The 27,162-nt window shown below is 46.6% G+C and overlaps 1 protein-coding gene and 1 long non-coding RNA gene across 11 annotated transcripts in view; one reads left to right on the top strand and one right to left on the bottom strand.

Annotated features, from left to right (window-relative positions):
* sli (slit guidance ligand) overlaps positions 1 to 27,162 on the bottom strand; it is a 567,521-nt gene that overhangs the window by 121,583 nt on the left and 418,776 nt on the right. For all 10 annotated transcript variants that reach the window (XM_089578241.1, XM_089578242.1, XM_089578237.1 and 7 more), the window contains one exon: positions 8,627 to 8,762. In XM_089578241.1, coding sequence (XP_089434367.1) covers positions 8,627 to 8,762 — 136 coding nt within the window. The remainder of the gene's footprint in view (positions 1 to 8,626; positions 8,763 to 27,162) is intronic.
* Positions 16,350 to 18,450, top strand: LOC149349302 (uncharacterized). The gene is made up of 4 exons (XR_016290019.1): positions 16,350 to 16,634; positions 16,947 to 17,015; positions 17,515 to 17,579; positions 18,305 to 18,450. It is a non-coding gene; the product is annotated as an uncharacterized LOC149349302 (long non-coding RNA).

The raw sequence follows: 27,162 nt of genomic DNA, 5'->3' as shown, positions 1-27,162 counted from the left end.
ATTAATGAAAGCCCTGGCAAACTCTCCTGCCTTTCCGGCTAAATCTTCCTGCAATGTTTTGTTTGTTTTTTCTTTTCCTTGTGAACTATTTTGCATCGAAAATATTGTGTCCTAAATCCATTACGATGAAAGTTGCGCAACGATTTGTTCTGTATGTAACACTTTCATTTCTGGTCGAGGTACTGACATTATTCTTGTTGTTGTTAAGCACGAATTTTGTGACGCTCGTCTCTGATGTGTATTCATCGCATTATTATCGTTTGGTTGTTGCTGATCACAGCGTTTGGGTAAACTTTGTTTCTTAGGACATTTTTTCTACTCTTGAACTGTATTTTTGTGCGCCTCTATTACTTCGCGTGGTATTTGTATTTATTCTATTATTGTTGTGTTAAGTCTAAGCGGTGTTCCCTGGCATTAAATTTGTCTTTTTGGTACACTTTCTAACACTCTGCCGCTGTCTTTAACTTCATTTTTGGGCTTATATACATTTTCCCACATATCTCCTCCTGAAAAATGCTACAACAGTGACCCAATTTTGTGTGTATTCTGTGTATTCTGTGCATTCATGTCACCTCTGCGTGTGTGTGTGTGTGTTATTTTTTTGTTTCTTTTGGCCATCGCAGTGCCATTTTCTGTACTTATTTATTCTTTTATTCCTATTTTTTTTTCACTCCTGCAAACGAGGAACCTTTCCATGTGGTCACCATATCGAACCACACGGGGCTCACGTGCCACCGTGTGGAGACACTTAAGCGCAGCCGCAACCTGTGCGTGCTCGTGCTATCTTCTAAAGTCGCGCGGGGCCACACAGACGCGGCTAGAAGCCATACTGACGCACACAATTGGCAGGCACTTACTTCTTTTGTTAACCACCCCCAAGTTTTTTTTTTCCCTCTTCTGAACTAGTCGCGTGCCCGCCCAGGCCCGCCTCCCTCTTTCACCTCTTTCAAGCGGCGCCTTTGCTGGACCATCTTGGCGTTTGGGTTTCCTTTCTCGGCTGTGTTCCTGTTTTCCCTTTGATTTTGGTTTTTATTTTTATTTTTATTTCATTTGTTTAATTTTTTATCTTTCTTTATTTGCTGATATTTTTTCTTTTTCAAGCCCTCTGTGTGCCATGTTCACTGCTATAAGAAGATGCGTCCGTGCACTGTATGATCATTCTTGAAAAAGACCAGTCCCTGGTCGAAACGTTGAATAAATCTGTTAAGTTTTTCAATGTGACTTCCCCAACTTATTATATATATATATATATATATATATATATATATATATATATATATATATAAACGTAATTCGGTTGACACACGGTAGAAAAACAACAACTTTATTCTAACGTTTCGACCAGGGTCTGGGCTTCGTCAGAGTGCACTCTGACGTAGCATTCCCGTGTCACGTACACGGCATAAGATTGACACCGGTTACTCACACCCAATTCGACAGAAGCCGTACAGAGTGTCCCCAACAGAACGACAGGTCATCAATCAACAAGTTCGGGATATGCTGCAAAAGGGTGTTATACAAGAGTCCTGCAGTCCTTGGGCCGCTCCTGTCATTCTGGTCAAAAAGAAAGATGGTACATGGCGCTTCTGTGTGGACTATCGCCGCCTGAATGCTGTAACAAAGAAAGACGTGTACCCGCTTCCTCGGATTGATGATGCCATTGACTGCCTGTTCTCTGCATCGTACTTCTCATCCGTTGACCTACGGTCGGGCTACTGGCAGATCCCTATGCATCCCGAGGACAAAGAGAAGACCGCTTTTATCACACCGGACGGCCTTTTTGAATTTAACGTAATGCCTTTTGGGCTCTGTAATGCTCCTGCAACTTTTGAGCGATTTATGGACGCGATCTTACGGGGCTTGAAATGGCATATTTGTATGTGCTATCTCGATGATGTCGTCATTTTTGGCCGGACATTCAATGAGCACAACGAACGCCTCGCCCTTGTGCTGGATTGCCTGAAACGCGCTGGTCTGGTGCTTAATTCGAAGAAATGTCGTTTCGGTGAACGTCAGACGTTGGTGCTCGGACACCTCGTCGACAGTAAAGGTGTCCGCCCCGACCCGCAGAAGACCGCGGCTGTGGCATCATTTCCAACACCTCAGACTGCAAAGGAACTTCGCAGCTCCCTCGGACTTTGCTCGTATTTTCGCCGCTTTATTCCCCGTTTCGCTGACATCGCTCACCCGCTCACGAGCTTGCTCCACAAAGACGCTCCCTATGATTGGACATCTGAGTGCGATTCTTCTTTTCGTCAGCTTAAGTTTCTCCTCACATCGCATCCAATTCTCCGCCATTTCAATCCTTCTGCCCCAACAGAAGTGCATACTGATGCCAGTGGTGTTGGCATTGGTGCCGTGTTAATTCAGCGTTATGGCGACAGGGAACACGTCATTGCTTATGCCAGCCGTTGCCTGAGCAAATCTGAGCGTAACTATACCATTACTGAACAGGAGTGCCTTGCGGTAGTTTTTGCCGTTCAGCGGTTTCGCTGCTACCTCTATGGGCGACCTTTCACAGTGGTTACCGACCACCATTCCCTCTGTTGGCTGATCAACCTCCGTGACCCATCTGGCCGTCTTGCACGGTGGGCAATCCGTTTGCAAGAGTTTGATTATACAGTGTCGTACAAGAGTGGACGCCGACACGCTGACGCAGACTGTCTCTCTCGATTGCCGCTTGCAACGACGGAATGTGACGCCGACGACTTTGACCACTACATCGCATCCGTAGAACCTAAATTCCCCGATGCCCGTACATTCCACAACGAGCAACGGAAGGATCAGCATCTCACGCCATTCTTTACCGCTGCGCAGGCCCCTACAACCTCCTGTGCATTCTGTGTACGCGATGGTCTTCTCTACAAGAAGGTCTACTCCGCAACTGGTCTCCGTTTCCTTCTGGTTGTGCCTGAAAGTCTACGCTCATCTGTTTTGCGTGTCATGCATGACGATCCCACTTCGGGACACCTGGGTTCTGCGAGGACACTCCACCGCATCCAAGAGCGCTTTTACTGGCCACGTATGCGCGATACGACTGAGAAGTATGTGGCTAGTTGTGCACAGTGTGCGAGTCACAAAGGTTCCACCGGTCCTCCTCCTGGTCTTCTTCACCCGGTGACGCCTCCCAGATCTCCTTTTGAGAAGGTTGGGATAGACCTCTTGGGACCTTTTCCCAAGTCCCATGGCTGCAACCGTTGGATTGTCGTCTGTACAGATTACCACACTCGTTACTGTGAGACAGCTGCTCTCCCCTCGGCTACTGCATTTAACGTCTCTGTCTTTCTGCTGCATTCTGTGATCCTGCGCCATGGACCCCCGCGAGTCGTAATCAGCGACCGTGGCCGCCAGTTCACCGCCGATATTGTTGAAGCACTTCTTCGATTATGCACAGTGCAGTTCAGACATTCTACCCCCTATCATCCACAAACCAATGGTTTAACGGAGCGAACCAACCGGACACTCACCAACATGCTTTCCATGTACGTCGCTCCTGACCACAAAGACTGGGACTCCATCCTACCTTTTATCACATACGCATACAACACCGCTCAACACGAAACTACGGGTTACAGTCCGTTCTTCCTCCTCTATGCCCGCTCTCCACGACACACCATGGACACTATACTTCCGTTCTCCACCGACGATGACCCTGGCATCGCTGAGATCCTCTGCAATGCTGAAGAAGCCCGCCAACTAGCCCGCCTGAGAACTCTCGCCTCACAGGACCGCTCCAAAGCCCGCTACGACGACCATCATCGCCGAGTCACCTACCTCCCTGGCGAGTTGGTCTGGGTTTGGCGTCCACTCAGGAAGCGTGGCTTAAGCCAGAAACTGCTCGCGAACTATACCGGTCCCTATGTCATCTTGGAGCGACTCAGTGACCTCACTTATAGGATTGCGCGCGTCACCGCAAGCGGCCGACGTTCTGCCCGCACAGAACTCACCCATGTCGCGCGGCTGAAACTTTGTCATCCACGTGCCGATGCCTGACTCGCCCAGCGGGCTTCGCCTGCGACGGGGGAAGTGTTACGGGATTGGAGAAACGCAGGAAGGGCAAGGCCGGAGAACAAAAGAAGAAGAGGTTGAGAGTGTTGTGCCCCGCTGGACGCTGATTCCCGCTCGCCGATCGAACCTCTCGCCGCTGGCCTGTTGAACCAGCTAGAACACCCCGGCTATAAAGATTATAGCCGTAACAATATATATATATATATATATATATATATATATATATATATAGAGAGAGAGAGAGAGAGAGAGAAATAGCCAACTTGACACGGAGCGGAAATCTTCGTGTGACCAGCTGTGAGCGTGCGTCTCATTCACCGTCTACATGGATTCGCGAGAATAAAATTGAGGGCAGCACTTTGACGATCTAAAGTTAACAGAGGCGAACATCTTTGACCGCCTCTGTCGCTGCCCTCTGCTTGGCAACTGTTGAATATCGCCTCCTTCAGACATGGCAGTTGCGCGAAACACACACACACACACAAGACAGGTTAAAGCAATATCGTTTGGCGACTCTTCACGCTTCCGTTCGCCATTGCGAGTGCCTTGCGTAGATGGCGACATTGGAGCGCGCGCGGGCGGCATCCTTCCTTGACCAGCGTTCAGAGAGGAACTCAGGAGCGAGCTCTGGGTGCTACGACCATTGCGCAATCTTGTGATGTTATTGTGCATGCGCTCTAGTTAAACCGCCTGAGGATTGCGCATGGGGGCACTGCGCATGCACAGTGTGCGTTTAGTGGATATCTTTAACTAATTATCATTAACTACTGTTTATACATCTACTACTACACCATTAACTATCATTACTGACTTTTCAAGTAACCATTAACCATTCTTACTATCATACTGATGATTGACAGGTGTCGCGGACGGACACGCTGGTGAGTCATGAGCCATAAAAGGCTTTCGCCTTAAAAGTAGATTCAAAGCTTCAGGCGAATTAACGCAACATCCTCGCCCGGTCGTGCATCGTATAGGCGGCCGTTATGGACAGCGTTCAGGCACACACTAGAAGGGGGATTCCCGCCTGGTGCGGAGATTTGTGACAATCGGCGCTTTCAATGACGACTTAAAAATGCAGTGTGTAACGAGGAACTAGAAAGCGTACAGTTGACGACCTCGAACAGTCAGCACCGGGTGTAACGACGCAGCTTTCGCAGCGTTTCCCTGCGAGCAGTTGTCCACGAGTAGTGGCGCCGCGGCGGGCGCACGGAGAACTATAGGCCCAAGACGCTGTTTCTGTGCGACGCAGCGGGCCGCATCTCGCTTTGCGCTTTGCATCAAGCGGCTGTGCTACTATTATTTGAGATAGAAATTGTAGTTTGAAGTTATCGGCTCTAAGCCCCACCCATGGTGTATACCCCTCGCCCTGGCAGCGACGACCATAGTGGAGCAGCCTGAGTGACGTCATAGACTGGCAGCATCGTCTGCTACAAAACTGAATGCGCGCGCTACTCGAGTCCGGCCGTGGCGCATTATGGCGAAATTCCCGACACCGCGCAGAAGCTGCACAGAAAAGGGAAGAACCCAGGTCTTTGTTGCCTTTGTCCCCCTCCAACTTTCCCCCTTCGCCCCACGGCACCCCAAGGCTGAACAAAGAACGACTCACTCCCCTACGCTCATTAGCCGCAGTTAAGCCGTTAAGTCGCGAGCAAAGCGGACTGTCAGTCTACGCGGTCACGAACCGCGAGCGTGCCAGTGTTGCCTGACTTCCACATGGTTCGGGACATCTTTTAAAAATTTAATTACAAATTACTGGCTGCCCCAAATGCGCTCACATTTTCTCCAGTTGTTCCGAGGTAGATAGCGAAGAATATGCAATAAACAGCTCGAGTCTGAAAAATGGTGTCATAACCCCTTTAAGCTTTTGTAATATGGAACGTGTTGGCTGACAATGTTTTTTCCTTCATTTTTGCTTTCTCCTTTTGTCTTTCGCACGAAGGCCCGGATCTAGGGCAAATCTTGTTGCGCATGGTATGACGTTGTGATGTGTTTTTATACCTATGCCTCTTCCGTCATGTGTGTGTGTTCGTTCCGTAACAGTTAGCGCTTTCCAAAACCTTACGAAGCTGAAGTGAACACCTGGGCAGCTGACGTTCAGTCGTTCGCCTCACCAAGCCCGCTGCTCTGAGGTCTTCCGTCCTTTCTGGTTTTTGTCCAGACTCATTTGTTTACTCGTGACATCTGGTGGAGGTTGTGGGTATGTGACATAGAAGATCTTCGAACGCTTTGGCCTGTGGGGCGTGAGAAGTGAAAGGCGTGTCTGTCCTTGTCAGACGCCTCAGGGGCATTGCGGTTCCAAGCGAAGTCTTTTACAAAGCGCCGGCAGTAAGCATATCAGCCAAGAAATCGTCGGACGGCTTTCTGCTCTTGCGGTGGAGGGAACTGGCAATAGCTGTTGTTTTCTCTGCATGGGGTCGAACACCAGCGTGGCTTACAACGTGCCCCAAGAAGTTTAGCTCGGTGTAAGCAAATTGCCATTTCTCGTTTTTTTTTTAAGGTGCTCCCAGTAGATATAATGCCTTTCAAGACTGTTCGAGCCGCCGAACATTCGGGTGAAAACCAAAACGCCGTCAAGGACTGCCACTTGGGGGCTGCGAAAACTGTATCCATAAGACGTTGGAAGGTTGTCGATGCAGAGCACAGGCCAAAGCGCATTGCCTTAAACTCATAAAGACCATCCTGAGTAAAAAACGCTGTTTTTTCTCGGGCCCTCTCATACACCTCGATTTGCCAATATCCGGACTTCATCTATCGATTATAAATGTGTTGTGGAGCAGAGGCGATCTACAGCATCGTCGATTCATGGGGGGGGGGGGGGGGGAGGGGTGTAGACATCTTTGTTAGTAATTTTGTTTACGCGGCGGTAATCCATGCGAAACCTCAGTGTGCCATCTATTTTTCTTTACGAGAACGACAGGTGCCGCCCAAGGACTACGGGAGGGCTGAATAACATCGTCGCGAAGCATCTCTTTGACTTGGCGGTTGATAGCAGCACATTCTGCGGGAGACACACGCTGACTGTCGAAGAGGGGACACGGTGTCATCCGTAATAATGAGGTGCCTGGCTAAGTGTGCTCTGCCAACACGCGAAGCAGTTGAGAAGGGTAACCCCATAGCACTGGAGGATATCTCGCACTTGGGTTTACCTTGAACTGCAAACCGGTAGTAGGCCTCTCTGGTACGGTGAACGCCGCCTATAAGCACTTCCAGTTCTGGCCCATTTCGATGAAAACACCGAAACGGAGCTTCATGCCGACGCAAGCAACGCAGACCTGGGCGCCGTCCTGGTTCAAATCCAGGGTGGTCAAGAACGTGTCGTCGCTTACACTAGTCATTTTTTGTCTAAATCCAAATCTAACTATTCGGCCACAGACACAGAATGACTAGCAATTTGTGGGTTACATCGAAATTCCGGCCCTACCTTTATGGGAAATCTTTTAATGCAGTCACTGCCCATCATTCTCTATGCTGACTCGCGAACCCAAAAGACTTGTCAGCCCGCCTTATGAGATGGAGTTCACGTCTCCAGTAATTCGCCGTAACTGTCACATACATGTCTGCCTGCCAGAACTCGGACGCCGATTGTCACATCATGGACAGTACACGCACGACTGCCCCAAGAGCTTTCAAGCGCGCGCTGCCGTAGTTATGCGTTCGAGACGGTGTTCCGGTGAAGAAAAATATCTCCGCACGCAATACGCCGTACCTGATAACTATACCCCCGAGTCTGCAGGATGAGATCTTAAAAGCTTCCCATGATGTAACAACTTCTGGACATTTAGGAGTCGCCCGTGCGCTACCAAGCATACAGGAAAACTATTACTGGCCTCGTCTTAATGCAGACGTTGCGCACTACGTCACAACCTGTCGCGGCTGTCAGCGGTGCAAGGTGCTACCAACAAAACCCCCTAGCTTCTTGAAGCCACCATCGAGGCCCTTCCAGTAGTTCGGCATGGGCATGCTGGGACCATTCCCACTTTCGAACTCGGCTAACAAGTGGGTCATCGTTGCTACTGACCGCCTCACACGATACGCGGAAACCTCAGCTTTCCCAAGCGATACAAGCCTGGAATTTGAGAAACTTTTCGTCCATCAAATTGTTCTGAGTCATGGTGCACTGGAGATTACAATCACCGACTGGGGTCCCACTTATACAGCTTAGTTTCTGCAACCTCATATCTTCTTCAAACGACCGGCTGGACAAAACGCTCACTGACATGCTTTCAGTGCATGTCAACATCGCACATAAAACGTGGGATGAAACAGTGGAGAGAGCAGGATGATAAGGAGTGGGGTCAATGGTCACGTTTGCACCGCAGCTACAATGTTTGCGAACAAAGCGTGCGGATAGGCGAAATGTAGGCGAGTCACACACATGACGATTGTGCACAAACCCAACAAGGCCGCCAGTACAACACCATGAACCTGCCCCGGCTGACGGCGCTCGGGCCAATGACGAAACAAGGCAACGTTGAACTGCCTCAACGTTTCCTTAACTACGCAAGTGACGTTGATAAACTCCCTTTCCGAAATGGCGACGGCAGCTTTCACTGCGGGAGCGACCTCTAAACTGTTCGTACAGTGCGGCACACAACACAAAAGAGATGGTTCGTACAGCTCGGCCGTGCTGAGCTGCAGGTGCTTGGGCAGCTGCCGTAGCCGCTGGCGTGAGCAGTGGACCGCATGGCCGACGCAGGTGCAGCCGCGGGGGCACAGCTCGTCCGAGCCGCACCCTTCGTGCAGGTCTTCGTCTGCAAGGTACGTTCATATTAAGGCAATGCAAAAGCAGAATGCGCGCCATCAAATGTCGACAGCTCAAGTCATGCGTTTACTACTATATCCGCCCCACACGCGAGTTAACTGCATTTATTACTTGTTCTGCCTTTTTGCCAACAGTGACTGCTTGTTTGAACGGAGACGGAACACTGCCGACTCGTCACTTCGTAATAAATCAAAACAAGGCGGAAACAAAAGGTGACCTGCGGGGATACGCGCTTCCAAAGAGTTTCAGCAATTCATTAAGAGATTTAAAGGCGGGGGGGGGGGGGGGGGAAGACATGCAACCACTCCCATTATGTTTTTTTTGTGATATCGGTGATTTTACCAAGAAATTAACTGTGCATTAAAGCTTCAAATGCCCCTAAAGCATAAACATAAGAAAGTCAAAGGGTCATTGAGCATTAACCGCAGCTCTGCAGCAAGAAAAGAAATCTTCTCTCATACCTTAAAAATTACCGCAATATAACCTCCTGGAACCAACACTTCAACAAGCAGGATTAAATTCGTTTATTTTGCATTTTGCCCTTTCTTACTTTTTCATTTGCCTTCCTGGAAACTCCAGCTTTCAGTCATGGTAATGAACTATAATAGCCATGCGTCTGACGTGTCACCACTAAAAAGAAGCCTCATTGTAAGAATGATGTATGCCTTTAAGGCGATGGTACCATGTGGTCCTTATATATTTCATCAGGATTTGATATCTTTCAGGCGATACCTGCAGACTCTTAACACCTTTTGATTATTAACTGTTTATATTATTCATTGCCAAAGTCGTCGTCTTCACTATTTTACAAATACAAATGCAGTTTATTTCATGTTTTTGTTTTACAAAACATGGGGAGGTGGGAGAAAAAAGCTGCTGAACAGCAGCTTGACAAGCTCCCGCCCCCCGTGGTTACAATGGGAACAGCAGAGCGCACAGAATGCATATACATACAATTCATTATGTACTACAACTTTCATGAAACGTTGTTACATACAATGTTGCATAGACAGTCCTGTTCAACATGACATGAAATATTGATCACACAGAACATTGGCGATGAAGAAATAAACGTAGAATGGATGATTTAAGGAAAAAAAATCTAATTAGAAAAAGTTTTTTTCATAAAAGGTGTTGAACATATATTACATTAGTTATTAGAGCAATTGCTTTCATGAACTTTCGGTGGATTACTTTTGGATGCGTACTAAAGGAATAAATTTCTGAACTTTGTGCTCGAAATACGTGTCACGTCAATGCCCTTTTCGAAAAAGTAATTTAAGATAATCGGCAATGTGTGTCGCAGCATTTGGTCTCCATAATTAATGCGGCTACGTTGCACTTCCCAGTACTCAGGATGTCTAGTTTTATAATAAAGCTTACTACTTCGCAAGTTTTCCAGAGTAATTAGCAGGTTATTGTTTTGTTTCTTTTCATCTCTTAACTTTTTTCAAAGATGATAGTTATACATGTTCTCCATGCTAATTAGATTCATTCTCTTGAGTAAGATATCTGCTGAGCAGTCTGGGGGTGAATTTGTAATAATCTTGATTACTTTATTCTGCATTCCTGCCAGTTTCCTAATATTTGTTGATGTTGTGTTACCCCAAACTAAAAAACAGTAGTTTATGCGCGATAAAAACAATGAATGATAAATTAGCAGTTTTGTGCTAACTGGAAATAAGTCTCGATTTCTATACAATATTCCTATAGTGCGAGCTAGGTTTGTTGTAATATGATTCGTGCGAGAGTCTCATAGCATACATTCTGAAAAAATAACGCCCAACGTTTTAAATTCCTTGACAATTTCAATACGTCGACCATTTATATGCAGGAAATAATTAGATGCAATGTCTCTGCCTTTAGCCCGGAAAACGATTGCTTTAGTTTTTTGTGTATTAGGTACCAAATCATTGCAGGAACACCAGTCATCAAGTTTACTTAAAGTACTGGTCGCCTGATTTACAAGCATTTCGGAATCATTACCCTCAAAGAAGAGGCTGGTGTCATCTGCATAAATTATAAATTTCGTGTCATTATCAATGTTGACAATATCATTTATATAGATATTGAAAAGATATGGACCCAAAATACTAATCTGGGGAACTCCAAACATAGTAGCTTTTAGTGAAGAGGAATCATTATTAATTGATACAGACTGCGTGCGACTAGCAAGGTACGATTCAATTAGTTTCAAGGCAACGCCACGTATACCATAAAATTCCAATTTTTGAAGTAAAATACTACGGTTCAGAGAATCAAACGCCTTTGTAAAATCTACAAAAATACCCAGTACATATTGCTTTTGTTCGAGTTTTTCAAGAATGAACTCTTTTTGATGAAGTAGAGCAGTCTCGGTGGAACAGTTTTTTCTGAATCCATATTGACATTTAGTTATTATGTTGTGTTTATCTGTAAATGAAACTAAGCGGGAATGAATGGCGTTTTCAAAAATTTTAGAGAAAACCGGTAATAAAGAAATTGGCCTATAATTTGCTAAACTGTTTCTGTCACCTTTCTTGTGGAGAACGCAAACCTTCGCGCATTGAAGGCTCGTTGGAAATATTCCACTTGCTAGGGAGAGGTTAAAAATATGGGTAAGGGGGACAGCAATAATATCCGCAATGAATTTGGTCGGGCGGACTTGAATATCAAATATGTCAGTGGAGGTAGTATTTCTTAATTTCATTATTATAGAAAAGACTTCAGTTTCCGCAACTGGATACATATAAATAGTCTCAGGACAACTACCAGTCAAGTATTGAGTGCAGTCTCCTAATGTCTCAGGAAACTTTAGGTTTACTAGATAGTCATTAAAAACATTAGCTAGATCGGTACCAGAAATTGCTTTACCATTCACAACGATTTCGCGAATTCCCTTTGACGCCTGTATGTTTTTAAATATCGAGCTGAGGTTTTTCCATGTCATGGCCGCGTTATTGGACGATCTTAGAAAGAGGTTATTAAAAAGAGGTCTCTAGCATGCTTAAGTTCCTTATTTAGTTTATTGCGATATTGCCTGAAAGATTTCAGCAGTTCAGGATCTCGTTGCTTTAAGAATTCTATGTACATTGTATACTTTTTTTTTATTTTGCTGAGTAAATCTCAGGTAATCCATGGTTTGCGGATCTTCTTGGATTGAGAAAATAGTCGAAGCGGAAATGTTGACTCGTAAATGGTTCAAAGAATGCTAAAAAAGTCTTCAAAGGATTTGTTTGCATCAGTCGATGTTAGCACGTTCTCCCACGATAGAGCTGATATTTGTTGACGAAAATTTTCTAAGTTTCGGGGTGAAATGTTCCTCGAAAAAATCGGGGGCCTAGTTTCTTTTTGATGGTATGGAATGACTACGTACACAGGTAGGTGGTCGCTCAGATCACAAGCTATGACTCCGGACACAATATTTGTGACTGATGTGCTAACAAGAAACAAATCTAAAAGTGTTGAAGAGGTAGCGGTGATTCTAGTTGCTGAAGAAATAACATTTGTAACGTCATAGCACTCACACAACCATGTCATTTCTCTCGACTCACGAGTATCGGAAATCATGTCGATGTTAAAATCCCCGCCACAAAAAAGTTTAAGCTTATTATTCATGCAGTGTTGAAAGAGAGCCTCTACAGAAGAAAAGAATGTACTGTGGTCGCCACTAGGGGGTCTGTAGATGACAGAAATGACATGGCTGCATGTTGTCACAGTCAACATTTCACATTCACTATTCGAAGATGTAAAATCAGGCAAGAGGTCACAGCCGAGATTTTCCCTCACCAACAAAGCAACACCCCCACCGCGACGTAATGAGCGATTCAGGTAGAAAACATCATATCCGGGAATTGAAAAAACATTATCGTCACTTGTATACCAGGTTTCTGAGAGCATAATGACATCAAAAGAAAAACCAATACTGTTAAAAAATAAATCCAAGTACTCATGCTTGATTCTGGCAGATTGAATATTTAAATGAAAAAGTTTTAAACCTTTCAGATGCCGTTTACCAAGGTGGGATTTTAGCTTGTCAGGTGTAACCGCCATGAAAAAGGTTGCGACATTTGCAGAAACACCTAAGCAAGCGTCAGCAAATGATTTTTAGACTTCACAACAATGGCTGTGTCGCCTTCCTTCTGTCTGACGAGAACTTTGCCTCCACTTTGCCAAACAAAGCGATAGTTACTGCTGAGTGCCCATTGCTTTGCCTCCCAGAGAAGTGCTCGTGTTTGTTTGGTCAGGTTGTCTTGGATATAGACGTTTTCATTTTCGTGTGCGTCCTTCAGTTTCTTTCTGTTTTTGAACCAGTCATCACGGACAGCTTGCCAAGCAAAGCGAACAATGATCCCAGGTGTCTTATCAGGTTTGGATGGCAACCGGTGAACTGCAGTGACGTCACTAGGCAAAAGCTGTGGAAGCCCGAGAGATACAGCACACGCGTTCACTTTGACAAGAAGATCGTCATGTTCTGTTTTTTGTATCCCGTGGATTTCTAGATTCAGCTTCCTGTTATGTCTTTCTAGCTCGTTGATATCCCTCTTGATGTCCTCAATCTGCCCGCTGCTTTGGTTCGCCTCAAGCTTTTCAATTCGCTTTTTCATGTCTACAAGGCTACTGTCATGTTCGCCAAGCTCGGCAAGTGCTTTGTCAAACTTTTCAGACATCACCTGAACACTTTCTTCCATAGAAATAACTGTGTCTGAGAGCGCCTGTACTTTTGCTTGAAGTTCTGCTATGACAGCGATCTTCACCCCTCGACAAGCTGGGCAACGCCATTGTTTACGAGCGGATTCTCCTTTTCATTTGAACGTTCGTTCAGCGATACCTGAACAAGAACCCAAGTGGTATGAGCAAACGCATTCATTACATGCCATGCAATCATCATCAGGCTCAACGGATTTACCACACTGAAAGCACATATCGCCTTGCTCACTACCCATCTTTGAACGCTGCAGGGGCAGTGCTGCAGCAACACAGAGTACCGGACGTACAGTAGGTTAAAATTGCTCTTTGCTCTTTTATTATCCTTCAGTATTCTTTCATAGTTCTTTCCCTTTCACTATTCTGTGGGCACCACTGTAAAAGGCTCATGGCTGTTAGTGGTCACATCACAAAATTAAATAAATAATGAAATCCACGTTATTTTCCTGCCATGTTTGTGTTCAAAAACAGTTTCCTTCGATGCGAAAACACAGGAATAAAATAATTATTCAGTTAAAATTAATTTTGAATATTGAAATTACTATTCGTCCATCACTAATTGATTAGCCATTAGTGCAATGTCTAAAGCTTGCCCATAACTCACGGAATGATTTTCCCCATGAAACCAGTGGCAGCGATGCATACGGCATGACGGTATCCCAAAGGGCCTCGCTACGCAGTCCGACCTCAGCGTTCGAGCGGTACGAGAGGAATGCCACAAGCCAGTGAGTGGCCATCATCAACATCAGCGGCAGCCTGACTAAGCCCACTGCAAGACAAAGGCGTTCTGACACACCTTCCGAGGAGAGCACATCAACTCGCTCAATAACTGCATTGTGTCGTCATAAAGACTTGAGCCAAAAAAGTTGGAGGCTTATCAAGGTTAAGCCCCAGTGAATGCAACGCAGCCTTCGTTTTGCATTCTTATTATTAACGTCCTTAGCGTTTGGAGGCATCTTGACCGCATACACGCCCGGCGCAAAGACTCTGACGCGGTTGCGGGCAAAGAGACTGACGCGACGGCGGGCGCGCGCCGCTTCATCCCGTGCGTGATGTCACATATCACGTGACGCAGCGATGATGGCGCCGCCGCCGCGTCGCGCGCGACGACGAGAACCGAAGCGTGGAGGCCTCCGCCGGGCGACGTCCGACGGCGCGATATGAGGCCCCATCTGCAGCCGGTGTGATGTCATCACGTGACGTCACATCATGTGATCTCACTTCAAAGTCAATGGTGGCCACCGCCGGGCGTCGCGCGAAGGCCCGAAACCTACGTTGATATGCTTCGCATAATAATACACTTCTACACGCAGCAGAGAACTCACAATCACGCTCGAATGTTCGCGAGCCCTTCCTGGCGACTTTTTAGTGTTCGCACCCTCCTCCGCCGCCCGCACCCGCGTACACAAGTTGAGAGGTGGCTATTGGTTGCATTGTTTCAGACGTCAGGCAGCCACCATGGCCGCGGCCAGTAAGCCGCTATGGTGGCTAGAAGGGGTAGGTGACGCGACCGGGAGGCGAGCGCCGCGCTTCCATTTCATGCCATGCATAGGTGGCGCTGCTGTCTGTAGTGCGATGCGGCGAGCGCGCTGCGCGCAGGAAAGGCTGCGCCGGGTTCGCCGCGCGTGCAGAACGCTGGATTTTTTTTTTTTTGCGTTCACGCTGGATGCACCCGCGCAGATTAGTCTGAAACCGAGGTGAAGACTTTACAGCCTACAGTGATCATCAGTCTGCGTAAACTTTTAGCTCGTGAAAGCGCTCACTACAGAGAGTAATCTTGCGAGTCTCACACGATCTCGCAACTCTCAACGAAAGGAGCGCCACAGAAATAAGCAATCATGTACCTGCGCAAGCAAACGAGCATGTGAATACGACTTTTATTACACACTACGTTCAGGAACTTATCACGGAGGCATACTGCACAAATGTGAAACTATAAAAGTGACTCGATCGTTAAAAAATAGAAAGCTTAGAGGGTAAGGAACATCATGTATCACATAGACTTACTGCATGTAACAGAAAAAATAAAGTGACTCGTTGAAAAATACCTTAGACCATCGTCAGGAACATCATGTATCACAGAAACATACTGCACATGTACATTATGACTGAAACTATAAAAGTCGCTAATTAAAAAGTGGAAAGCTTTCGTACTTCATTCCATGTGTGCTTTTACGTCTTGAAGCAGCGAAACATGCCCTCACTTGCTGTTGCTGCTTTACCGGTAGGACCTTGATTGCGCTTTCAAGCGCTGACACTTCAATTTTACAATTTTCTTTTTTCGAATTCTCAAACTTAGACTTCACCTGAAGCATGGCTAGCCTGCTTCGCTTCAGCTCCCAGTGAACCACGGATATCCGTGGGAGGTCCGAGTAAGGTCCGAATCTCCAGTGCCAGGCTGGGATGTCCGTAGGGCATGCCTACGTATATCCATATTCGGATATACGCATCGGAGATTCTGTGTATGTCCGAGGGACGTTCGTTATCGGATGGCTGGCGGACATCCGCCGGCGGATGTCCGAGGAGTATCCGTAAACATCCCTCTTGGGATGTGAGCTTACCTGGCATATATATTTTGTTTACCCTCAGACGAACATTTTAAAAGAAATTCTATTCTGGAAATGACAAAATTCACACAATCACATTTCTACCACCAACTAGTTTAATATTCAGGTTGATTAAGATCACTCAACTATGGTGTCGATGTAAAAGAACCAGAATTAAACTAATTGCTTGGCTTTCTGGCGCCAGTGCTCATAATTAACGCCCTTTTATCCTGCAGCAATCCTTCAAGGTAACCGAGGCATGTAGCCATGCATGCTGCCTTCCATATGAAAACAAACCCGAATAAACTCCTACTAGGGGCCGCGGAAGAGCGGTAAGCCTAAAAGTCAATCCAATCCAAGCCAATGTTTGTGGCGCGATGGTCTCGTTGGTTTTCGTCGCGTGGTGCTCCTTTCGACCTTTACTTTTGCTGCAATGTGCGGTTTGTTCGCTCTGTGGTTGCTTGCCTGTGCTACAAATGTGATGTGTCACCTACGCGCTCGAAAAGACCTTCGTTTGCCTCTGAAGCTCTCGTGAAAAAGCTCCGGCGTCGTATTGCACCTGACCCCTTGCCGAGACATGCTTTGTTGCTTTGGATGAAAGAAGCGGCCATGGTGTTACCACTTGCGAGGTAAGTAACTGTGCTTGAAAATTACTTTCAGGATGTTGCTGTGGGATGAGTGAAGCGCATTAACGCAGTTGTACTCTGTTGCGCAACTTGTTTGCCACGGAGTGGAAGTTACATGCACTATGCATTAGCTGCCGCAAACGTTTCTCGTGTTTGTGAAAAAAAGTTGAGACGGTGTGCAGTTGCATGGTGTGAATCTTAAGGCAATTGCGCGCAGGTTCATAACTGCGATAAAACAGAGCGCAGGAAAAGCATAGTGTTAGTTTTTCAGTGCTTCGCGACTGAGTTTTTCTTACTTTTCTGTTGCCTTTGCAGTGTGGATGTGGCCCGGCTACCGAGTGTATTGGTGCCTACATTAATTATGCCAAGCCATGGAAAGCACAGGTAGGTTGAAAATGTCATATAAAAGTTGTTCATACTTCCACAGCTTATCAATTTGTTCATTAGGCTTGCCAAATGGAAGTCTCCAACCATCCACTACACAGTACTTTGCACTGTGCAGTAGCATTGTTTAGGACAGCTTAACTGTTGTGTTAAGTTTGCGAGCTTCAGTCACACATTTTTCACTTCCCAATCAATGAGCTCTTGCAGTGCTTTGGTATAACTTTGCCAAACATGTTATGCCCACAGGGCTCAATGCTGAGCCAGATAGCAGGACCATATATGACACCCCTAGAGCCACATGTTCCTGGATTGTGACCAGACCTCTCTTCCTTACTCCTGTGCAGCTGTGGATCATCAAATATGCTGTCAGTGCCCTGATGCGTGATTCATCAGTGAACCCTGTGGGCATTGTAGTTTCGACAGAGATTGTGTTTTGCTGCATCGTTGACAACGTGGTGTATAAGTTGCTCTCTCATACTTTATTTTCTTGTCTATACAGTGTGGATGTGACTGACCTAAGCTAGCAGCTATATAGTACCTGCAGCGTACAGCAGCAACCTTCAGGTAAGTTTGAACTACAGTGCAAGTTTCATCCTGCCAGATAATGGATAGTTTCCTTCTGTTTGCTCTGTGCAGCGGAGGGTATCTAGCTATACTGCAGTGTTCTTGTACACTAATGGATAAAAATTTGTGGGATGAGAGTTCTTTGTAAAATAATTTCTCTGTGCTGTTAGCCAGAGCAATTTAATCAAAAGCCTAGAATCATGAGAGGACATGGATACTCAATCGTATTGAACAAATTTCAGCTGACTGCCTGGCGAGGCAATGCAAAAATAAATATTTTCAGAAAATCTACATCCAGCAAACTTTTCTCTATGAGTGTACCTTGTGCCCAACCTAAGTCATTAGCTAGCTTGCAACGGTGTGGTAAGGATCCCTACTCTTACACTTGAATTTGTTTGACCATCAGTGTGGAAGTGACTGCCTGTGGGAGTAGCTGTGGTGTCTTGCAATGTAAACGCATTTTTCATGAACTGGTACAAAGCTCTGCAGTGGGGCATTTGTTTTTGCAGTTTTTTTGGAAAAGCAAAATATTTTGTATTGCAAGAAATATTCTCACCTCTGTTGTTTACAACTTACTAGTTGTTCAAGATGTAAACATGCTTTCGGAGCTACAGATGACTAATTTACTTGGCACGGTGGAGTTACTGCATAGAACTGAATGGTGTCTGTCAAATTCGCTTGCTTTAATGACATATTCTGAACTTAGTGTTTACTGTTTTCTGCAGAAGACGTCCCCGGCTTGGCTACAAATTCATCATGGTCTGTACAGTATCCTTCCTGCTGCGTTAACTAAATGTATGGCCAGCTTGATGAATTCCTCATGAAGACTGAAGACGGCATTTATGTCATAATAAAATCATCCAGACTTTGATATGCTTTGTCATTTTGGTCGATTGCTTTACAGATTCATGCATATTACATACAGCAAGGTGTATGTCCGATTTCAGACACTCTGCAGGCTTTTAATAAGCCCAGTGGCCCTACGAGGTACACTGATTGGTGGTTGTAGTTCTGGCTTGCCTCATAATGGTGAAGAATGCATTACCTGCAAATATCCTCAAAAGATCCGCCGGCGGATATCCGAGATGGATATCTGTCGGCAGTCTAAATAATTATATTTGTACCTCCGTCGGAGGTCCGTGCGAGAGCCGCTGGACGTCGGCGGATCTCCCACGGATATCCGTACATCCAGTAAAGGACATACTTCGGACGTCCGATGAATGTACACTGGTTGATTGGGCTGTTCTGTCCGTAGCTTGAGTCTGTACGAGAGTGTTCCAGCCCGGGGCTTTGCTGGCCACCTTTTGTATGATGCCTGATTAATTAGAAGTTTCCTTAGATACCTGCACTGTGGGCACGCTGCTCCGGGCGCCTGGGCTATTCCGGGACAGGAAGCACTGAAACTTTTCATCCCACAGCTGGTCTTCTCTCGGTGCTTGGAGTTGGCTTCGAATTCTCCCTTTTTTCCGGCATTTGCATGGAATAAGGGAGTCTACCTCTAGAAGATCTTCAATCATTTTAGCATCGGTAACCTCGACGCTTCTGACTTGGGTTGCTTGCACGAACACCGTCGCTTGAATCGCGCTGCTGTCCGACATCACGAGGACTACCTTTTCAAAGTAGAGATTGTGGTCTTCTAACGCACACACAGTGAAAGCCCTGACGTTATCTGAACCAGCGATCTGGTGTCTGGACCAATACACGCTTGGTAGCTCGCATCTTTGAACGCAAAATTCAGATGCAAGAGCCTGCTGATCTCAAACACTCCCTTCATCATTTGCGGTCTCTACGCCTTGGGAAGAGGCACCCATTTCGCAACGTTGGAGCTTCGAGGGGAGGCCGCATGTCGACGTTTTCGATTGCCTGTTCCGTAATACGGGCCCTGATGGGCTTTCTTGGAAAGGTACGACGGAGCATTTGGGTAAATCGTTGGAACCGCGTCGCTTGTAAGCACGGGTCGATCACGGGGAATCTTGACTGCTCCGTTGATCACGTGCGTGAAGTGCCGGACAGTATACTGTTCATCAAAGTGAAGCTCACAGAGGGCTGAGTTCTCGTCGAGAGCTTTGTAAGCCCGGGGCACGGCTCGTCGCCATGCTTCAAAGCATTCGGGGTCCTTTGGCACAGAAAACAAAGTGACACGCTCACCCGACTTCCTTGACGATACGTAGCCAGACGTACAGTTAGGCGCAGAGCAGTGCGTTTGTCTCGCTTTCTTTGCACGATGATCCATTTGCTGATCCAGGACACGGACCTGAAGCATGCATGCCAACAAGTACCCCTTCACAAAAGAAACACAGCGAAAAACACGTGGGAGCACCGTCGAGACGAACAGACGACAACCGCACGTGCGCACGCATGAGCAGGGAGCGGGGAGCAACGTTACTAGAACCTACTCTGTTCTAGTAACGTTGGCGGGGAGCGCGCGGAGGCATCGAAGTGCTGACCGCAGCGCCGCTGCGGCCACCGCGGAGGCGGCATGAATTGACGGCGCGCCCTTTCGCCGCGAACGCGCCGGCGTTGACGCCACCTAACCCTTCTAGCCACCATAAAGCCGCGTAGCTCCGGCGGGTCAGGAAATCCGCCCCCGGAGCTGGCGCGGGGGAGGAAGCGACGAGAGAGGGAAAGGCGCGAAGGCACTGAAATTACAATTTCGACTACAGGTAGCTCGGCTTCTATAGAGCAGAATAAAATGATTCTTGCTGACAATATTCGTAAAGCGGAGTGCTTTAAAGAAGTATAGACACTTAACTTTCGGGTGCACGTTTTCTTCTTTGCAATGATGCGTAAGACATCATCATGCATGGATTACCACGGGGTATTCTCCCACAACTGCTACATCACTTGCAGTTCAATTTCTTTTCCGCGCTGTTTCGCTGTCAACAGCCGACCGATGACTGTGATGTCAACGTGGGGCGTATAGGTCACGGGAGGCATGAAAAAACTGCAATTTAATCGCTGCTTCGTAGTTTTTATTCACTACAAAGCTAAAGCGAGTAGCCTCAAGAGCCGGAGTCGCAAAGAATGTAGAAGCAACAATTGCAGTTTTTCATGCCCCATGTGACCTATAAGCAGACTTTGACGTCACACTCGTCGTTCGGCTGTTGAAACCAAAACAGAACGAGAATGAAGTTCGATTACAAATTGTTTAGCGGTCGAAGGCGAATGCCACATGGTGATTCATGCACAGTAGTGTTTTCCGCATAATTGTGGAGAAGAAAACATGCCACCAAAATTAGGTGTCTAGGTATACCGCAACTTTATTACAGCTCCTTTCAGAGCCCCCTTAACCCTGTCCTGTGAGAGCTGCAGCCACATTATTCCTGCAAACTTCTAAATCCATCCGCCCACCAACTTTCTGCCGTCCCATGCTACGCTTGGCTTCTCTTCGAATCCACTCCGTTACTCTTAAGGATCATCGGTTATCTTGCCTTCGCATTACGTGCCCTGCCCAAGCCCATTTCTTCCTCTTGATTTTCGCTACAGATGTCATTAACCCGCTTTTGTTCCCTTACCCCATCTGCCCTTTCCTTCCTCTTCAGGGGCACCGCGATGTTTTCCACAGTGCCGATTTTATCGGATTAAATGGGTTCCTCGTGCATTGCACAGACAAATAACAAAAAATATTTCAAATCGGAGCATTCAAACGAAGGTTATTCTAATTAGAAAATTCAAAGTAAAAACATCAGAAGAAAACGCGTTTCTCTCGCCCATTTCACTTACATAGTACTGAGACTAGACGCTCCCAATCAGAACCGCGCCTAGCACACACGCAGCAGAAGCTTTCATGCCACTGTTGCTTTGCCGGAGCAGCCCACAGCCGCACATTTTGACAGCTTCGTCCCCCCGTACGCACCACAGACGAGGCAGGGGTTACTAACTTTACAAGGAAGCTCCCTGATGTTTCTTTGTTGGTAGAATTGCAAGGCAAACCAAATCTCCCCCCAAACTCGCCTCCTGTCTTCTATCCAGCTTCTCTTTTCACATTTTTGGGCAAAGTGTCCCCACCTTTTCCTTTTTTTCTTTTCTTTTTGCCGCCTTCTTGGTGTGGTTTGAACAACAGCGATCGTCTGCATGAAAGTTAGACGCGAAATGGACAGTGTCGCCCCTAGAGTTACTCTTATTAGTTTTCGTTCGCTTTCACTGCTTCTTTTCAAATTTTGTCACAAGCGAAAAGCTTGCAGCACTCAGGGGCATACTATTTTGAAACAATTTTGCAAATATAAAGTAAGTAGGTTCAAACTGGACGCCCAACCATTCAGAAAGGCAGCGCTCAATCTGGATGCCACCTCATTTCCGCTGTCGAAAATGGGCGCTCTGCGGCGACACCATTGGCTCGTAAGGAGCATTTGTGGAGAAGATTCACATATTCGGCGATCTCTTTAGGCGTACAAGCGTCACAATATCTGCTACTCTGCATGCAAAGAATGAAGACCTCATGCTTGATTTACGTCGTAGGGCACCTTTTAACGTCACACCTGATAATTTGGTTTTCATAGCCCCCTGCGTTGTGATCAATTTAAGTTGAACCCTTTTCGTTAGTGTCCACATTTCCGCCCAGTAGGTGAGCACCGGTAAGTTACAGCAGTTATATGCTTTTCTCTGGAGGCATACTGGCTGATCGCCATTTATGATCTGGTAGAACCTGCCAAAATGCAATCAGTACCATTCTTATTCTTCAAGTTAGTTGAATCTCATGGTCCATTTATAATCTCACTACCTGCCATAAATGCACGCGTTCTTTTACCAATTCCAGCGCCTCGCCACCAATCGTAAACTGCGGTTCGCTTCGGAGAATGTTAAACACTACTTTGCTTTTCTGCATACTAATCTTCAGACCTACTGTTCTCTTCTGCTTGTCTAAATAATTGGTTTGGTTTGGTTTATGGGGTTTAACGTCCCAAAGCGACTAAGGCTATGAGAGACGCCGTAGTGGAGGGCTCCGGAAATTTCGACCACCTGGGGTTCTTTAACGTGCACTGACATCGCACAGTACACGGGCCTCTAGAATTTCTCCTCCAAAGAAATTCCAGCCGCCGCGGCCGGGATCGAACCCGCGTCTTTCGGGCCAGCAGACGAGCACCATAACCGCTCAGCCACCGCGGCGGCTGTCTAAATAATTGATCATGCTTTGCAGTTCATGTACTGAGTGACTTAGCAAGGCAATGTCATCAGCGAATCGCAGATTACCAAGGCATTCTCCATTAACTCCGATCTCCAACACTTTTCAATCCAGGCCTTTGAATAGCTCCTATTAAACAGGCGGTGAATACCATTGGAGAGATCGTGTCTCTGCTGCCTGACACCCTTCCTTACTGGAATTTTATTATGCAGGACTGTGGTGGCTGTGCAGCCGTTGTAGATATATACCACTACTTTTACATAAGCTGATCCACACCCTGATTCCGCAATGCCTGCATGACTGCTGAAGTTTCGACTGAGTCAGATGATGCCTCCTCGTAATCTATGAAGGTTGTATAGGTATAGGTGTTGCACATATTCCGCGCATTCATCTATCGCCCGAATGATAGTGTGAAGAGAGAGAGGGCTTATTGACAGGGAAGGCAGAGAGGTTGGCCTGAAAAATGAACATCTGGCCTGCTTCTCTGCAATGGGGAACGGGAAGAGGAGAAAACAGAGCGTCACGATGGGGGATGATGAAGATGATGGGAGGAGGCAGATGAAAAACGACAAGGCACACTTGCCAACACTACAAACGCGAGTCAAGGCCCGTATTGCTTAAAAAGCGTGACAGCGCTCGCGTTGCCTGCAGGCTTTTCGAACTATCTGGCCGAGGGCCGAGGATAAAGTCCTCCGAGAGGGACAGTGTGAATACGGCCTATTGCCGATTAGCCTTTATTAAAAGCTTGCCTGATCACTTCGCTGGTTGAAGTTAAAGTCCTGAATCTATAAGCGATTACCTAGTAAATACCTAGGAGGTAACGTACAGTAATCTGGTCGGTTTGTAATTTTTCAGGGCCTTCACATCCCCTTTCTTATGGTTTAATAGATGCTGGCATTCTTACAAGCTTCCGCTATGCTCTAGGTCAGTAAGGCATTGCGGTATACAGGGTGGCTAGTTCTTCTAGACCAATCTCTCTCCCCTCCAACAGATCTGGTGTTACCTGATCCTCACCAGCTGCTTTCCCCCTTTGCTTTGCTCGTAAGGCTTTCTTGACTTCCTCGTTCATTATTGGCCGGATGTCCCTTCCTGTGCGCTACTTCTGTTATTAAAGGGGCTGTGAAAAGAAAATGAAGCTGCCCGGTTTTAATTTTTACTGCTTCCATAAATATTAGACATGCTAATTCCGAAATATTTCGGCTCAATATTGAGTCTGCATTTTATAAAGCCCGTTCAAAATCGCTGCCTTTTTAAGTTCACGAAGCGACCATGCGCCGCCGTCGGCCGGCACACGCATTAGTCGACTACGTCATCTTAAGATCTTTAGAAACGTAGACATATCTGTAGCTTTCGTTTGCCCTAAAATAATAGCTTTATGAAAAATTCAGAAAGTGAAAGAAGGTTTTCCATTATTTGCACACGTAGTTATACTTCGTTAAGCTGCAGCGCGTGGTCATACACCAATCACTGACCTGGGACCAGTTTCGGTTGCGGTTCTGCTTCTCCATCCTCCTTGGCTTCAGTATCAGCGGCTCGATATAGCCTTGCTTACGTGAACCTATCTAGGTGATGTTTCTTGACAGCGGTGGTTTGAGTCAGACAATCGAGCTGAGCAAGGTCAGCCCATCTCGACGACTTTCTGTTTACATGAACTCGATACGAACGTTCGAGTGAGCTATCGCGGCGCGCATCGGCCCCGCGCTTCTGTTCTTCGCTGCAGAAAAATTACTATGGCTATGGCCAGCGCCGCTTCAAGTATCAAGGGGTAAAAACTTGGAATAAAATCCCCTGTGCAGTCTTTGCAACCTCTAATCCTTATATTTCACTGAAGACCTTTTTTCTGTCACAAATAATTACCTGATTTACAATGCAAATCGCTTTGTGATTGTTTCTTATTATTCTCTGTAGTGTCTATGTTGGGTTTGCCATTTATATGTCATTGAATAATTACTTCTAAGGCAACTGCGTTTATTTTGTATAAAGAATGCTGTTCCTGCCTTCGTGTTTTTTTGCACACTCTTCTATTTTTTTGTAGTGAGCCCTCTTGTATTTCTGTAATTTGAACCCTCTTGCTTGTACGCTTTGCATTTTTCCACCATTCTTATGTGTATTATTTTGGCATGCATGTAGAAAGCATTTGTCTTCACTAATATCTTTGCTTTTATTGCATGGATCCATAACTAGCCTTTGGCTAAGGATCCAGACAGTGATGTTATGTACTGTGCTGAAGAAATGATAATAAAAAGAATTGAATTGAATGCCGAGTTGCTGGTAGTGCCAGAACCGCCGCTCAGCTGCCGCTGCCCGGCCGTTGCGGTCAGGCTCGAGCGCCTGGCATCCGCTAGCTCCGCTGCCGAGCGCACCACAAAAACGACCATATTTTTTGTTGTGATACGATGCTGTTGGCAGTAAAGGGAAGCTAAGAGCAGGCATTTTATTATAACCCAGGCTACTTCCGAAGCGCTCTCCACCACGGCTTCGATGCGAAACAGGCCTAGCGACGACCAGGGCAGCCAGAGAGCAGTGCAGTTCGTCGCCCGGCGCGCCCGCGTCCAGCGCCGCGCCGAAACCGCGCTACATGGGCAGGCATGCTTTGTCGCGTCTATTTTCTCTTATTTTGTCTTCTTGTCTTTTCTGGTGCGAACTTCAGTAGCCAAGCGGCGCGCAGGCGCTGGTGTGCGGTGGCAGAGTGTTACACTGGATATGGGCCGGGCTTGAGTCGAGCGGCGCAAAGATGCTTGCCGCTCCCTATACCCTATTAGGCGGCAGTTAACAAGAGGCGACTGGTGCGGCGCGACGGCTAAGTTTTCGCACATGTGTCATCTTAACAGCTAGCAGACTTCATTCTGAGCAGACGACGGTGCAGCCTGGCGTGACGTCATTGTGACGCCCCATTTGAGTCAATATGGTGCTGTGACCTCGGTCAACTATGGCTCAACAGGCCTCGCTATGCCGCCATGTGTTGACGACAGAAGCCTCTGATTGGCTTCTTAAGATGACGTTTGCTGTGAGTTGAGGGGGACGCGCGCTGGGAAACTAAAATTTAGTTTTTTTCGGTATTCAATCAACCCGGACGACGAAACGAACCAAGGTATACTATAGAATGGAGGGTCAGAATTCCAAATACACCCGTCGTTCAAAATTTTCGGAAAACAAATGTTTTCCAGGTACTAGGTACTGTACCTGGGTACTGTACAGATTTGTGCAGAACTCTTCGACAACTTAGCTATCTCATCTATATTGCTAATGACATTGCCCTCTTTGCCTCTTAGCACATACATCTGATTTTTCCCTATGTCTAGTTTCCTCTTCACCACTTTCGGCTACTTCCGCTCTTTACAGCAGGCTCAATCCTGTGCATATTGAACGGAATTGTTAGTTACGCAATAACTCATTAGCTTTGCTAGCTCTTTTCTGTCTGTGGGGTTAGAGGCTTTCATGCTTTTGCATTTCTTTATAAAATCTTTCATCTCCTGAAAGAGCTTGCCGGTATGCTGTGCAACCATCCAACCGTCTACTTCTACTGCGCAGCCCGGAATAATATTTGTGAGATTATAGTTGTTTGCTTCAACGTTAAGGTCGTCGTTCTCGGTTAAAGCTGAGTATATCTGTTCTACAGCGACATCCTGAATTTCTCTACTTTCCCTCTTAGCGCTAACCGCCTCTGCCTCACTAGTTTCTTCCATTCCCTGTGTAAGACTAGGACAATACTATTCTTTTTTCGCTCTAGCGCACCTTTCCGACGACCTCCACATCTTTCACGATGCTATAGGATGAGCGCACATTATGAAGTCGATTTCAATTTTAGTCCACTGCTGTGGCTCCTGTGTGTCCAATACCCGTTCTCCCGTTTGCGGAAGAAGGTGTTCATGATTCGTAACTTATTTTTCTCTGCGAACATTACTGTTAACTCACCCCTGCTGTTCCTGGAGTCTATGAAATAGTCGTCCACTGCCTGGTCTCCAGCCTGTTTCTTGTTACCTTGAGTCTGAAGTCGCCTATCACTACAGTGTATCGTCCTTTTTATACTTTGCTCATTGCCGATTCCACGTCTTCACAGAAGCTTTCGACGGTCTGGTCATCATGGCTGGACGTAGGCACGTAGGCCTGCACCACCTGCACTTTGTACGTCTTATTAACACTAATTACTATAACTGCCACCCTCTTATTAATACTAGAGAATTGTTCTGTGCTGTCACCTGTATCCTGATTTACGAGAATCAAACACCCAGTTCTCCTCTGTCTGCTAATCAACGATAACGCAGCACATGCCCGCCTTTTCGCACTGTATACACGTCTTCCGTCTTCCTAACCTTACTAAGCCTTATGATATCTGATTCAATACCCGCAGCGCTTGTTGTGTCGCCTTCGCGGCTCGTGCTCCCGTCTGCGTTCTGCGCTGCTACTTGACGATGAAAACCTAACAAGCCCAATCTGCTGTTCTAGCAATACTCGGGAGTC

This window comes from Amblyomma mixtum, chromosome 3 (genome assembly GCF_055824585.1).
Source record: "Amblyomma mixtum isolate Tamu chromosome 3, ASM5582458v1, whole genome shotgun sequence".
NCBI classification, from domain to species: domain Eukaryota; kingdom Metazoa; phylum Arthropoda; class Arachnida; order Ixodida; family Ixodidae; genus Amblyomma; species Amblyomma mixtum.
Note: the sequence above shows the minus strand (reverse complement) of the source record. Positions and strands in the feature narration are given on the sequence as shown.